At 37.3% G+C, this 13,267-nt stretch overlaps 1 protein-coding gene across 3 annotated transcripts in view; it reads right to left on the bottom strand.

Moving 5' to 3' along the window:
* Positions 1–13,267, bottom strand: part of FIRRM (FIGNL1 interacting regulator of recombination and mitosis) — a 49,752-nt gene that overhangs the window by 28,675 nt on the left and 7,810 nt on the right. For all 3 annotated transcript variants that reach the window (XM_061160288.1, XM_061160287.1, XM_061160286.1), the window contains exons 4-9: positions 12,537–12,641; positions 11,898–12,038; positions 10,956–11,121; positions 7,994–8,078; positions 6,260–6,398; positions 89–169 (exon numbers count right to left, since the gene is read on the bottom strand). In XM_061160288.1, the coding sequence (XP_061016271.1) occupies positions 89–169; positions 6,260–6,398; positions 7,994–8,078; positions 10,956–11,121; positions 11,898–12,038; positions 12,537–12,641 (717 nt within the window). The remainder of the gene's footprint in view (positions 1–88; positions 170–6,259; positions 6,399–7,993; positions 8,079–10,955; positions 11,122–11,897; positions 12,039–12,536; positions 12,642–13,267) is intronic.

Genomic DNA, 13,267 nt, shown 5'->3' with positions numbered 1-13,267 from the left:
ATTGTTTTGGGGGGGGATTAAAAAACAGGATAACTTACAATATATTGTAGATTTCACATTCATGTATTATAAAAAAAATAAGCTTTACCTTAGTATAGTGCAAAAGGGAGTTGGCAAAGAAACGACATAATTTGAGTGTTTTCTGAAATAATCTGTAGTCTGTATTATCCTGTTTCAAAGAAAATAAGAAAGCATAATAAATATGAAAAGAACATGAAATTAGCTAAACCTGTAAATGAGACAGGATTTTCTAAAAATATCTCTTAATAAACACAGAGTGGAAACATTTTCCATGAGAAAATAACTGTTCTCTGAATTATTGTTAGAAGCAATACAAAACACACCCAGTGATGATAAAGATATTTCAAAAAATTAGTCTGTATTACTGAAAATAATCTAAAATAGGTGATATTTGATTGATCTGACAGTGAAACAATCTTTAATATCTTAATTGTCCCTTGTTATATGGGGATCAGTAAGTGGTCAAAAGAAAAAGGTCTCTGTTGTTGTTCAGTCACTAAGTCATGTCTGACTTTTTGCGACACCATGGACTGCAAGAAAAAGATCTTACAAACCCATAAAAGAATGAGATATAAACGAAAGCAGATAAAAGACATGAGAAGGAAGGTCGTAGAAAAGAAACGACAAAATTTCCAATTAAGTAATATTGGAAACCTCCAAATTACAACTTAATTATATATCTTTTGAAGCTGGAGGACAGGTGACTATTTGATTAGCAAAGATTTAGAAGACTAATAATATTCCCTATTACTCAGCCATTAACAAGAATACATTTGAATAAGTTCTAATGAGATGGATGAAACTGGAGACCATTATACAGAGTGAAGTAAGCCAGAAAGATAAAGACCATTACAGTATACTAACACATATATATGGAACTTAGAAAGATGGTAATGATAACCCTATATGCAAGACAGAAAAAGAGTCACAGATGTACAGATCAGACTTTTGGACTCTCTGGGAGAAGGCGAGGGTGGGTAATCTGAGAGAATAGCATTGAAACATGTATATTATCAAGTGTGAAACAGATTGCCAGTCCAGGTTGGATGCATGAGACAAGTGCTCAGGGCTGGTGCACTGGGATGACCCAGAGGGATGGGATGGGGAGGGAGGCGGGAGGGGGGTTCAGGATGGGGAATACATGTTAACCCATGGCTGATTCATGTCAGTGTTGGCAAAAACTACTACAATACTGTAAAGCAATTAGCCTCCAACTAATAAAAAATAAAGGAAAAAAAAAAAGAAACATGGAAAAAAAAAAGACTAATAATATTCCAGTGTTGATATGGAAGTGTAGTAATAAGCACTTTAACATTTATGGGAGCATAAAATAACACCCTCTTTGCATTACTATTATTATTAAAAAGCTTGAGCATTAAAACTCCTTGACCCAGTAGCAATTCCACTTCTGGAAGTATATTCTATTGAAATACCAGCATAGGAATGCAATGTAACCTTTCTTATGTCGTGAAAATTGAAATGAACCATTCTCCATTAGCTGGAGAATGGTTAAATAAATCCAAGGTATATTCATAAACTGTAGTGGCATAGAGCTATTAAAAAGAATTGGGTAGACATACCCTCAAGGATACAGAGAGCCTCAAGATAGATTCAGTAAGAAATCAAGCTGTAAAACAATTTGTATAATCCTATTATTATTATTTTTTTTCTATTATTATTTTTAAATGTGTGCTATGTGTTTAATGTTTCAAAATATTGAGCCATTCTTCCTTTCTTTAAAGTACTGATAAAAGAAAAATACTGATAAAATCTAAATGTAGTGAAGAATAAATCCAACTGTAGGCAACAGATTTTAAAATGAGTTTTTCTAACTTTCTATAAGCATTACATCAGCAAAAGTAGGAATTATAGTACAAATTTATATCTAAATTTTCCCCATCTAAATTACTGGTGATGGAAAAAGCTTGTCACAAAGTCTATATATAATCGTTCATTTTGAAACCATGTTCAAGACTTGAGAAAAAGTATCCATTATAGGAGCTGCCATGGGTTGAACTGTGTCTCCTAAAAAGACAGGTTGAAGTCCTAATGCCCAAAACCCCAGGAAGTAGGGACATTGCAGATGTAATTAGTTAAGATGAGGTCATACTGAAGTAGGATGTGCATTTAATCTAGCATGACTGGTGTCCTTATTATGAAGATAATGTGAAGAGACAAGGAGAGAAGATGATGGCAGCAGAGACTGAATCTGTTCAGCTGCAAGTCCAGGAATGCCAGTGACTGCAGAAACTAAGAGAGAGGATGCAGCGGACTCTCCCACAGAGTCTGCAAGTGAACAAGGTCCTGCTGATATGTTTCAGAGATCTATCCTCTAGAACTGTGAGTGAATAAATCTGCCACCTGATTTGCAGTCATTTGTGATCATTTGTTATATAGTTGCCTCAGCTACATAATTCAGGGACTCATACATCTATATACTTCCATAAACAGCATACTACCTGTGAAATCTAGTGGTTTCCTTCTCATGTTTTTAAAAACAAGGTGAAAAAACTGCTTGGTAGAGTTTAATGAAACAGTTTGATTCCTCAATAAATATCAATAGTAAACAGCAGAGGGCACTGCTATTTAACATTTAGACTTAAGAATGGAGAAACTACAGAGACTTTTTCAAAGCTCCATTTCAGGCAATGGACAGCAGTAAGTAGTGCTAGTTACACTTATGAATCCCAAATAAATAAAGAAAAACAAGTAAGGAAAAACATGAAAGTCTACTTGGACAGTTAGGAAAGTTTACAATTCTCTGATTTTCATATACAAGGAGTTTATATGCACTGAACTTATATACCTTATGTACAAACAGCCGTCCTGATCAGGTATCCTCAGGACTTCTCTTTCCTCTTCCACTACAGACTATACTGTGGCTCCAGCTTTCTCCATCTCACTCCTCTCCAAGGAATCTGTCTAATCTTACTCTCTGAATAAGTACTAACTGGGGGATCTGTGGTGTCAAGATAAGCACGATAGAAATTGGGAAAAGAGGAGACTGCGGTGGAGGATATAAATGTACAGGATAAAGGTGGAAAAAGGAGCATCTTTCCTGCCACTGACACAGCATAGTTAAGCAAATACCTTCTCCTTTCAGCAAGGTGAGGGGAATCAGAAAGGGTAAATGAAGGAAGTGGGGACAGAAAAGGAAAAAAGGGATGGAAGGAGAGGATAGATAAAAAGAAGAGAAGCAAGAAGGAAAGGGCTTGCCCCTTCCTAAAGCTACTCCACACTCCCTCTTACCAATTTCAGAAGCCCTTTTCAAACTTCCCACCCTCCTCTAGGTCTCTATTTCCAGATCATCCCTGCCCTAGAAGTTGTAACCAGTGTTTAGGAACTGAATGAATCCTCACACGCCCACTCCCACAGTTGCTGGGCAAAGAACTACAGACAAAGGAATTTCCTGTATCCATTCACAGGTCTATGACAGGAAGAGATGTTATTCTTATCCTATGGAAAAATATTTAACTCATTTACCACTGAATTTATTTAACTTCTGTGCAGAGTACACCATGTGAAATGCCAGGCTGGATGAATCACAAGTTGGAGTCAAGATTGCCAGGAGAGATATGAACCTCATAGCACTCTAATGGCAGAAGGCAAAGAGGAACTAAAGAGCCTCTATGAAGGTGAAAAGGAAAGTGAAAAAGGAGGCTTAAAACTCAACATACAAAAAACTAAGATCATGGCATCTAGTCCCATCAGTTCAGTTCAGTCACTCAGTCGTGTCCGACTCTTTGCGACCCCATGAACTGCAGCACACCAGGCCTCCCCGTCTATCACCAACTCCCAGAGTTTACCCAAACTCATGTCCATTGAGTTGGTGATGCCATCCAACCATCTCATCCTCTGTCGTCCCCTTCTCCTCCTGCTCTCCATCTTTCCCAGCATCAGGGTCTTTTCAAATGGATCAGCTCTTCGCATCAGGTGGCCAAAGTATTGGAGTTTCAGCTTCAACATCAGTCCTTCCAATGAATATTCAGGACTGATTTCCTTTAGGGTGGACTGGTTGGATCTCCTTGTAGTCCAAGGGACTCTCAAGAGTCTTCCCCAACACCACTGTTCAAAAGCATCAGTTCTTTGGCGCTCAGCTTTCTTCACAGTCCAACTTTCACATCCATACATGACCACTGGCAAATCCATAGCCTTGACTAGATGGACCTTTGCTAACAAAGTAATGTCTCTACTTTTTAATATGCTGTCTAGGTTGGTCGTAACTTTTCTTCCAAGGAGTAAGCATCTTTTAATTTCATGGCTGCAATCACCATCTGTAGTGATTTTGGAGCCCAAAAAAATAGTCAGCCACTGTTTCCCCACCTATTTGCCATGAAGTGATGGGACTGGATGCCATGATCTTAGTTTTCTGAATGTTGAGCTTTAAGCCAACTTTTTTCACTCTCCTCTTTCACCTTCATCAAGAGGTTCTTTAGTTCTTCACTTTCTGCCGTAAGGGTGGTGTCACCTGCATATCTGAGGTTATTGATATTTCTCCCGGCAATCTTGATTCAAAGCTTGTGCTTCATTCAGCCCAGTGTTTCTCATGATGTACTCTGCATATAAGTTAAATAAGCAGGGTGACAATATACAGCCTTGATGTACTCCTTTTCCTATGTGGAACCAGTCTGTTGTTTCATGTCCAGTTCTAACCATTGCTTCCTGACCTGCATACAGGTTTCTCAAGAGGCAGGTCAGGTGGTCTGTATTCCCATCTCTCGAAGAATTTTCCACAGTTTATTGTGATCCACACAGTCAAAGGCTTTGGCATAGTAAATAAAGCAGAAATAGATGTTTTTCTGGAACTCTCTTGCTTTTTCAATGATCCAGCGGATGTTGGCAATTTGATCTCTAGTTCCTCTGCCTTTTCTAAAACCAGCTTGAACATCTGGAATTTCATGGTTCACGTGTTGCTGAAGCCTGGCTAGCCCCATCACTTCATGGCAAATAGATAGGGAAACAGTGACAAATTTTATTTTACTGTGCTCCTAAATCACTGTGGACAGTGACTGCAGGCATGAAATTAAAAGATGCCTGCCCCCCTGGAAGGAAAGCTATGACAAACCTAGACAGTGTAACAAAAAACAGAGACATCACTTTGCTGACAAAGGTCCATATAATCAAAGCTATGGTTTCTCCAGTAATTATGTATGGATGTGAGAGCTGGACCATAAAGAAGCCTGAGGGCTGAAGAAGTGATGCTTTTGAGCTGTGGTGTTGGAGAAGACTCTTGAGAGTCCCTTAGACAGCAAGGAGATCAAACTAGTCAACCTTAAAGGAAATCAACCCTGAATATTCATTGAAAGGACTGATGCTGAAGCTCTAATACTTTGGCAAATGATGCAAAGAGTCACTTCACTGGACAAGACCCTGCTACTGGGAAAGATCGAGGGCAGGAAGAAAAGAGGGTGACAGAGGATGAGATGGTTAGATAGCAACACTGACTCAATGAACATGAAGTTGAGCAAACTCCAGGAGACAGTGAAGGACAGGAAAGTCTGGAGTGCTGCAGTCCATGGTGTCGCAGAGTGTTGGATACGACTTAGCAACCTAACAATAACAACTCATTGAAATTATTACTTACAACTGGTAAGTCATGAGTACTGTTAGTCCTATAATTTAGGACTATTATGAGTTAAACTTTAAAGAGCTAGTCTGAGAACAGACTATGCGTAATACAGTTATAGGAAAATAAACTGTCATTCCCAATAAGCATATTACAAATTTTCAGAATATAACCTGTTTTATAAAACTAATGCCAATTCAACACTATAATTTTTTGAAATCAATATAAATATATATAAGTATAAACCAAGTTTAGAAGACTGACAGATACACACACATATGCACAGCTGTATACTGCTTCTCTACAAGTTGCAATGGATTGATGAAGAGAAGGTTCACTGTGGCTATATCAAAACAACCTTAAATAAAAACAGCACTAAGGAATTAGACTTCTGTGTAAGAGTAGAAAAGACTGAAAGGATTCTGAGGAGAATGTCTTGACCAACCAGCGAGTATTTAAAAAGGCAGTGACAGACTTTTTAGAGGGAATGAAAGTAGAGGAGTTACAGGAGTCTAATGTAACATTCTGGGTGAAAAGTAATACTGGGCTGCAAATAGGTTGAAAACAAAAACAAAGCAAATTAAAACCCATTTTGGTAAACTGATACACAGATTCAAATAAGGTTTAGTAATAACTGTCAAAGGAAAAAAAGCTGTCAGCCCATATTTTTACCTGTGCATCTGACTGTATCATCTGCTCAGCTAACTGTAAACAAGAATGGAAGGAGCAAAGAATGTCTTCACACAAGCTAGCAATTATATCTTTGTGTTTCAGCTGACTCTTTATAACTGACTGGTGCTTAAGGCTCTGCCTAAATGAATAAAAAGAAAATATAATCACCACAAGTAACATATCAAGTAACTTAGGACCATAAAAACATGATTTGAAAGAACATATAAAAAATCAAAATGCATCATTTATAATAGACATGGCATAATTAAGACATGCTGACTTTACCTCTGAAGTTGTCATATTAGTTTAAATTGCTAATTTTTAATTTCTCCTTATAAAATATTAATTGAACTCTTACTATACACTGGAGTCTGTGAGGGCCTGGAGATAGAGGAGTGAATGAAAAGACACAATCTCTGCCCTGTCTGTATGGAATTTCTGATCCAGCACAAGAAAGAAGATTAAATAATGTAAGAATAATTGATTGGTTGCAGCTGTGACAAATGCTAAGGTGCAGAAGTTCAGGGTGCTGCAACAGAGACATCTACTCTAACTTGGATGGATTTTAAGCAGTAGAGTGACATGATTTGATTGACATTTTTGGAAGCAGATCAGTCTGAATGAAGAATAGACAATGAATCAGAAGTCGGCAAGAGTAGACGATATTTGATGGTGATGGCATGTGTGCTCAGTTGCTCAATCACGTCTGACTCTGCGACTCTATGGACTGTAGCCCACCAGCTTCCTCAATCCATGGGATTCTCCAGGCAAGAACACTTGGGTGGGTCGCCATTTCCTTCTCCGGGGGATCTTGCTGGACCAGGGATCAAACCCGCGTCTCCTGCGTTGGCAGGAGGATTGTTTACTGCTGTACCACCTGGGAAGCCCTGATGGTGATGGTAGTATGACTAACTCATTGAGCACTCACTATGTGCCTTGCAGAGTTCCAAGCATTTCACACTGATAAACTCAATTAATTCTCACTATATCCCCATAAAGAAGGTGCTTTTGTTATAACTTCCATTTTCAGATGAGCAGACTAAGGCTCAGAGAAGTTAACTAACTTGCCTAGGACTTCCGGAGGATAAGTGATTTCAGAAAGGATTCAAGTATCTGCAGCATGGCTGTGAGTTGACACTTTTAACCACTGCACTATTTATTACTTGTTGGCAATGGAACGACCTGGTGCAAGAAAAGCACCCAAGACCTGAAAGTATTACACTGATCTTTAATGTTTTATGCATATGTATAAAGTAGAGGTTCTTAACCATTTTCACATCTCACCTATACTTCCTCCCACCCCCAAGTATCTGATGAATGCTATGGACACTCTCCCTAGTAACCTCACACAATGTTCTAGTTAAAATTATAAATGAAATTAAACTTAACTCAAAAGCATATAATGAGGGGATTGTATTCAGCTCTAATTAACTTACCTAAGCCTGGAAAAAGGATAGTTGATAGTTAAACACCAGTAGCAGTAGGCAAGTGGTTAAGACCCATGCCCTATTATTTCAGATGTACTAGCTAACTGAGTAGAACTTTTTTTTAATTTTAGAGATGGCAGGATAAATAAGTAAGATTTAGTTTGAGAGTTACATGTACAATATCTGGATTATCAGAGAGCAGTGTCAGTAAATATTACACAAACCCACACAAAATGTTTTAAATGCAATCTAAGAAAACTTAAGACTTAAATACATTACAAAAAGTAAAAACAAAACAAAAACTTACTTAATTATAAATTTCCAAGTATTGGCATGAAATGCATGGTCCATACTGGAAATAACAGAGCAGATATCCAACAATGAATGAATAACTACAAGGAAAGAGAACAGAACTCTTAGGACATTGAAATATCATATGGAGTGAGTTTAAAAATATCTAATGAATGATCTTAATATTTGTTAAAATAAGCAATATAATTTTAAAAAATTATGTCAAAATAATTAGTGAAAGTGTCACACTTTTGACTTAGTTTTTATAAAATATGGAAAATTAAGTTTGATGCTTATAGCTACTCTATGACCTAAATAAAATGAAAAATGTTCAGTGGAATAAAATTTGTGCTCTATTATAACTGAGATATTCTGCAGATATTCTAACAAAAAATGATATATTGCTAAGGAAAGAAAACCTAACAAAGAAGAATCAAAACAAATCTGTACAGTACTTATTACGGCTTCTACTCTGTCAGCAGTAGATAATTTGTAAAAATAAGCACAATAAACCCCCTTTCTGTGTCCATGAGCTTGAGCAGTTCCCTTCCACAGACCTTAGGCATGGCCACATAACTTACTCTGGTCAGCAGGACAAAAATAAACGTAAAGCAAGCAAAGACTTTAAAGTGCCTGACTACTGGGGCCTGCCCTCTCTTGCTGCTCTGACAACCCCTGAGGCTAACAGCAGGTAGCTGATCCCAGGCTAACCTGCTGGGTGATGGGGTACACACAGCTGACTCAGCACATTATTCCTCCCTCTGCTCATAACCAGTCATGAGTAAGGTCAATGGCCACAAACACCCAGGTGAGCCAGTTACACCCTGTGAAGCAGAGAAATCTTGTCCCACCTCAGCCCAGCCCAAAAATACTCAGAACTGTGAATAAATGAAACAGTAATTGCTTTCTTTTTCTTTTTTTTTTTTTTTTTTGGGGGGGGGGGGTGCTGTGCCACTCAGCTTGCAGGATTTTCAGTCTCTCACCAGGGACTGAACACAGTCCCTGGCAGTGAGAGCCCCAAGTCCTAATCACTGGACCCCCAAGGAACTCCCTAGTAGTTGCTTCCATATAATAGATTTGGGGGGTGGTTTTACAGAGCAAAAGGTACCTTATAATACTGTACAAAACCAACTTATTCTCCTTATGCTGAAGTTATGAATGCAACCTTTGCCCTTATGGAGTATTGTTTCTTAAACTCTGGGTCATGATGCATTTGACAAGTGATGAAATTAATGAAGGAGCAATCAGTACTTTTAAAAAATGAAATAGATTATAATAAGAGTACATTATTTCATGTACAATAAATAAATGTAGTATATACATACACATGCACAAACATACACATACACATGTAATTATATGTGTTTCAGTAAGGAATGAAAACTTTCTTACTATGAATTTATGGCTTAAAAATTCTGAAAGCTACTGCTTTAAAAGGTACAAGGTTGCACAGCTTTCTTTGCTAATCATTGTGGAGAAACAACCTACTTTGAACATTGACTAAATATATCAGTTCAGCTCAGTTGCTCAGTTGTCTCTGACTCTTTGCGACCTCACGGACTGCAGTACAGACCATCACCAACTCCTGGAGCTTACTCAAACTCATGTCCATTGAGTCAGTGACGCCATCCAACCATCTCATCCTCTGTTATCCCCTTCTTCTTCCGCCTTCAATCTTTTCCAGCATCAGGGTCTTTTCAAATGAGTCAGTTCTTCGCATCAAGTGGCCAAACTTTGGAGTTTCAGCTTCAACATCAGTCCTTCCAGTGAACACCCAGGACTGATCTCCTTTAGGATGGACTGCTTGTATCTCCTTGAAGTCCAAGGGACTCCCAAGAGTCTTCTCCAACACCACAGTTCAAAAAGCATCAATTCTTCGGTGCTCAGCTTTCTTTATAGTCCAACTCTCACATCCATACATGACTACTGGAAAAACCATAGTAGCTTTCACTAGACGGACCTTTGTTGGGAAAGTAATGTCTATGCTTTTTAATATGCTCTCTAGGTTGGTCACAGCTTTCCTTCCAAGGAGTAAGTGTCTTTTAATTTCATGGCTGCAATCACCTTCTGCAGTGATTTTGGAGCCCAAGAAAATAAAGTCTCTCACTGTTTTCATTGTTTCCCCACCTATTTGCCATGAAGTGATGGGACCAGATGCCATGATCTTGGTTTTCTGAATGTCGAGCTTTAAGCCAACTTCTTCACTCTCTCACTTTCATCAAGAGGTTCTTTATTTCTTCTTCACTTTCTGCCATGAGTGGTGTCATCTGCATATCTGAGGTTATTGATATTTCTCCCAGCAATCTTGATTCCAGCTTGTGCTTCATCCAGCCCAGCCTTTCTCATGATGTATTCTGCATATAAGTTAAATAAGCAGGGTGACAATATACAGCCTTGACGTACTCCTTTTCCTATTTGGAACCAGTCTGTTGTTCCATGTCCAGTTCTAAATGTTGCTTCTTGACCAGCATACAGATTTCTCAGGAGGCAGGTGAGGTCGTCTGGTATTCCCATCTCTTGAAGAATTTTCCACAGTTTATTGTGATCCACACAGTCAGAGGCTTTGGTGTCGTCAATAAAGCAGCGGACATCACCAGATGGTCAATACCAAAATCAGACTGATTACGTTCTTTGCAACCAAAAATGGAGAAGCTCTATACAGTCAGCAAAAACAAGACCAGGAGCTGACTGTGGCTCAGATCATGAACTCCTTATTGTCAAATTCAGACTTAAATTGAAGAAAGTAGGGAAAATAACTAAACTAAATATATAAATCTATGTTAATGCACCAAATATCAACTTCACAAAATCTAAAAATTGAAAACATTAAAAGTTTATTGGGTAAGATTTAAATTTTTTCAGACATTTAATATCATGAATCATTAATGAGAAACAATGATTGGGTTCAATAATTTAGTTGATGCATGGTTTATAGTCAATATACATCACATACTAAGTAGTAAGTTTTTCTCACTCACCTACTACCATATTCAAAATATCATCTTGCTCATCTATTAAAGGGTTCATGCACACCATATCCAGCAGTTCCATGAGCTGCTTCTGAAGAGAATAGGCTTCCTTAAAAAGAGCCTGCAGTAGGTCTGCGACTAGGTGTAGACGCCCAGAATAGACAGATTCACTATTCTGATCACAAGAAATAACAAGAGGAAAAAAGTAAATCAGAGAACACTCAAGAGCCAAATTTATTTTAACTCATTCTATCAGAGCTTATAAATTTAATATTTTTACTGAATGACATATTCATTCACTAAAGAAATGCTTAATGAACTTTCATCATATATAGTGTACTTTGAGAGTTGCAGGCATGTATAAAATACAATCTCTGACTTCTAAGATCTTACAAATATAGAACAAAAAAGGAGATAGTAGATTAATAACATTAGGTCCATGGCATGACATCTTAGTACCCTATCACAAAAGAGAAGGATTAGGTAACTAGAGATGTGCATTCACCCAACAAACAGCATTATCAAAACTCCCTGTGACCTACAAATCTTAGGCCAGCTTTTCTGCTTTAAAGCTGCCACAGGACTAAATAAAGGTCAAGGTCCTTTTATAGGCACCTAATTGTTAAGGAATTCACCTGAGTCACCAATGCCATGACAGAACTATTTCAGGATCTCTGTGACTTAACATGAATCCATATCACTTCTTTCCTTATCAAGAAGAAATAGAATAAGACAACAACGAAACTGCAAGAGCCCCCTTTATAAGATTTCTCTATAACTACTTATTTTGAAACAAATATTTACATACATGCTATTTGCTCTGTGGAAAAATCCATTGCAATAATACAGGTTAAATGTAAGCTTATGAACAAACATTTTAAACACCACCAACTCAGGCCCTTTGCTCATGGATTCTAGGCCATTTAAACTGTACTTAGACCCATTACTCACCTTACAATGAACAAATGTACTTTTGATTACATGTAGGACTGATGAGGGAAGACTATGAATGTTTTCTAGAATGACGGATTCCTGAGTGGCACAGACATGCTGAACACATCCAGTAAGAGCTCCTAATAGCTGTACCATTGTCTGGAAATAAAGAAAGCAGTTTCACTCAGAACATATTTTCTGTGCATCTAAACGGTGTACTCGGGATACAGCAATGAACAAAACAGACCCTCTGTTCCTCCTTACACATAACTTTAGTCTATCAGAATTACAAATGTTAAAACTGGCTAGCTATTTGGTTAAAAAAAAGAAGGTGGCATACTAACCCACACATCAAAGTATATGGCAGGTGTTCTACACATATGCCTTGGAATTATAGATAGGGCATGATATCTTGATTCTATTTGTCTTACACTAGTTTATTACTTGTCTAAACTTATACAAGTTTAGATGTTCATTAAGCACAAAATTGTATAAAAATTCATTTATGCCTTTTGCAATATCTTTATATCTTTATTTCTATGAGTTTAATTCTAGCATTGGGCCATTATATAAAGAGTATACAGCTAATATTAGTATAAAAATCCTCACACTCTTGAAGTTCTGCCCCACCCCTCCTTCCTAATATACTTGACATACTTGTAAAATATTTCTTAGAGTGCTCTGGATTTCTAAATTTTGGCTCGACAGTTCTCTGGCTTGACTGGTTAACTCATACATCATGTCATCAAATAATCTCACGGTCTGTGAAAACAAAGCAGGTCATAAACAGCAGTAATAGAAATCACTAGAAAAGGAAAGACACACCGTTCAAGAAAAAAATTGACTTGATTTTGCATTATTAATAGCCACAGAATATTGTCCAATATAACAACTGTACCTAATAAAGTTAATAGTATGTGTGTGTGTGTATATATATAGTATTTTTTGTATAGTATTTTCACAATAGAAACTCTTTGAAAAATACAAAGTCTTCAACAAAAATTGATGTCTTCCATTTCTGTAATAACATCCATAAAGAAATCACTCAAAGTTCACTTTTTGGTGTTGTAACAAAAGTGCTCTTCTTACACTTAAATAAATAAAAGATGATGATCTTAACCAATCAACATCCATGTGAACATTAAAAGGATATTTTCTGGTAGTGATAATGAATCTGTGCTGAATTACCTATTCACTTGTTTTCTAACCAGTTTCCATTTTTGACCAACTCAAAACACCATTCCTAGATTGGAGACACAGTACTGACCTCAGAACTAAGTGTTTTTGTCTGAAAAGTTAACCAGATTAAGATCTAAACAAGTTAAGTGGCCTAAACACTACACTACAAGAATAATCACAGTTGACAACACACTGTAATTAAAGAGGGT

Source organism: Dama dama, chromosome 14, assembly GCF_033118175.1.
Source record: "Dama dama isolate Ldn47 chromosome 14, ASM3311817v1, whole genome shotgun sequence".
Taxonomy (NCBI): Eukaryota; Metazoa; Chordata; class Mammalia; order Artiodactyla; family Cervidae; genus Dama; species Dama dama.
The sequence above is the reverse complement of the archived record's forward strand: the minus strand, read 5'-3'. Positions and strand labels throughout refer to the sequence as shown.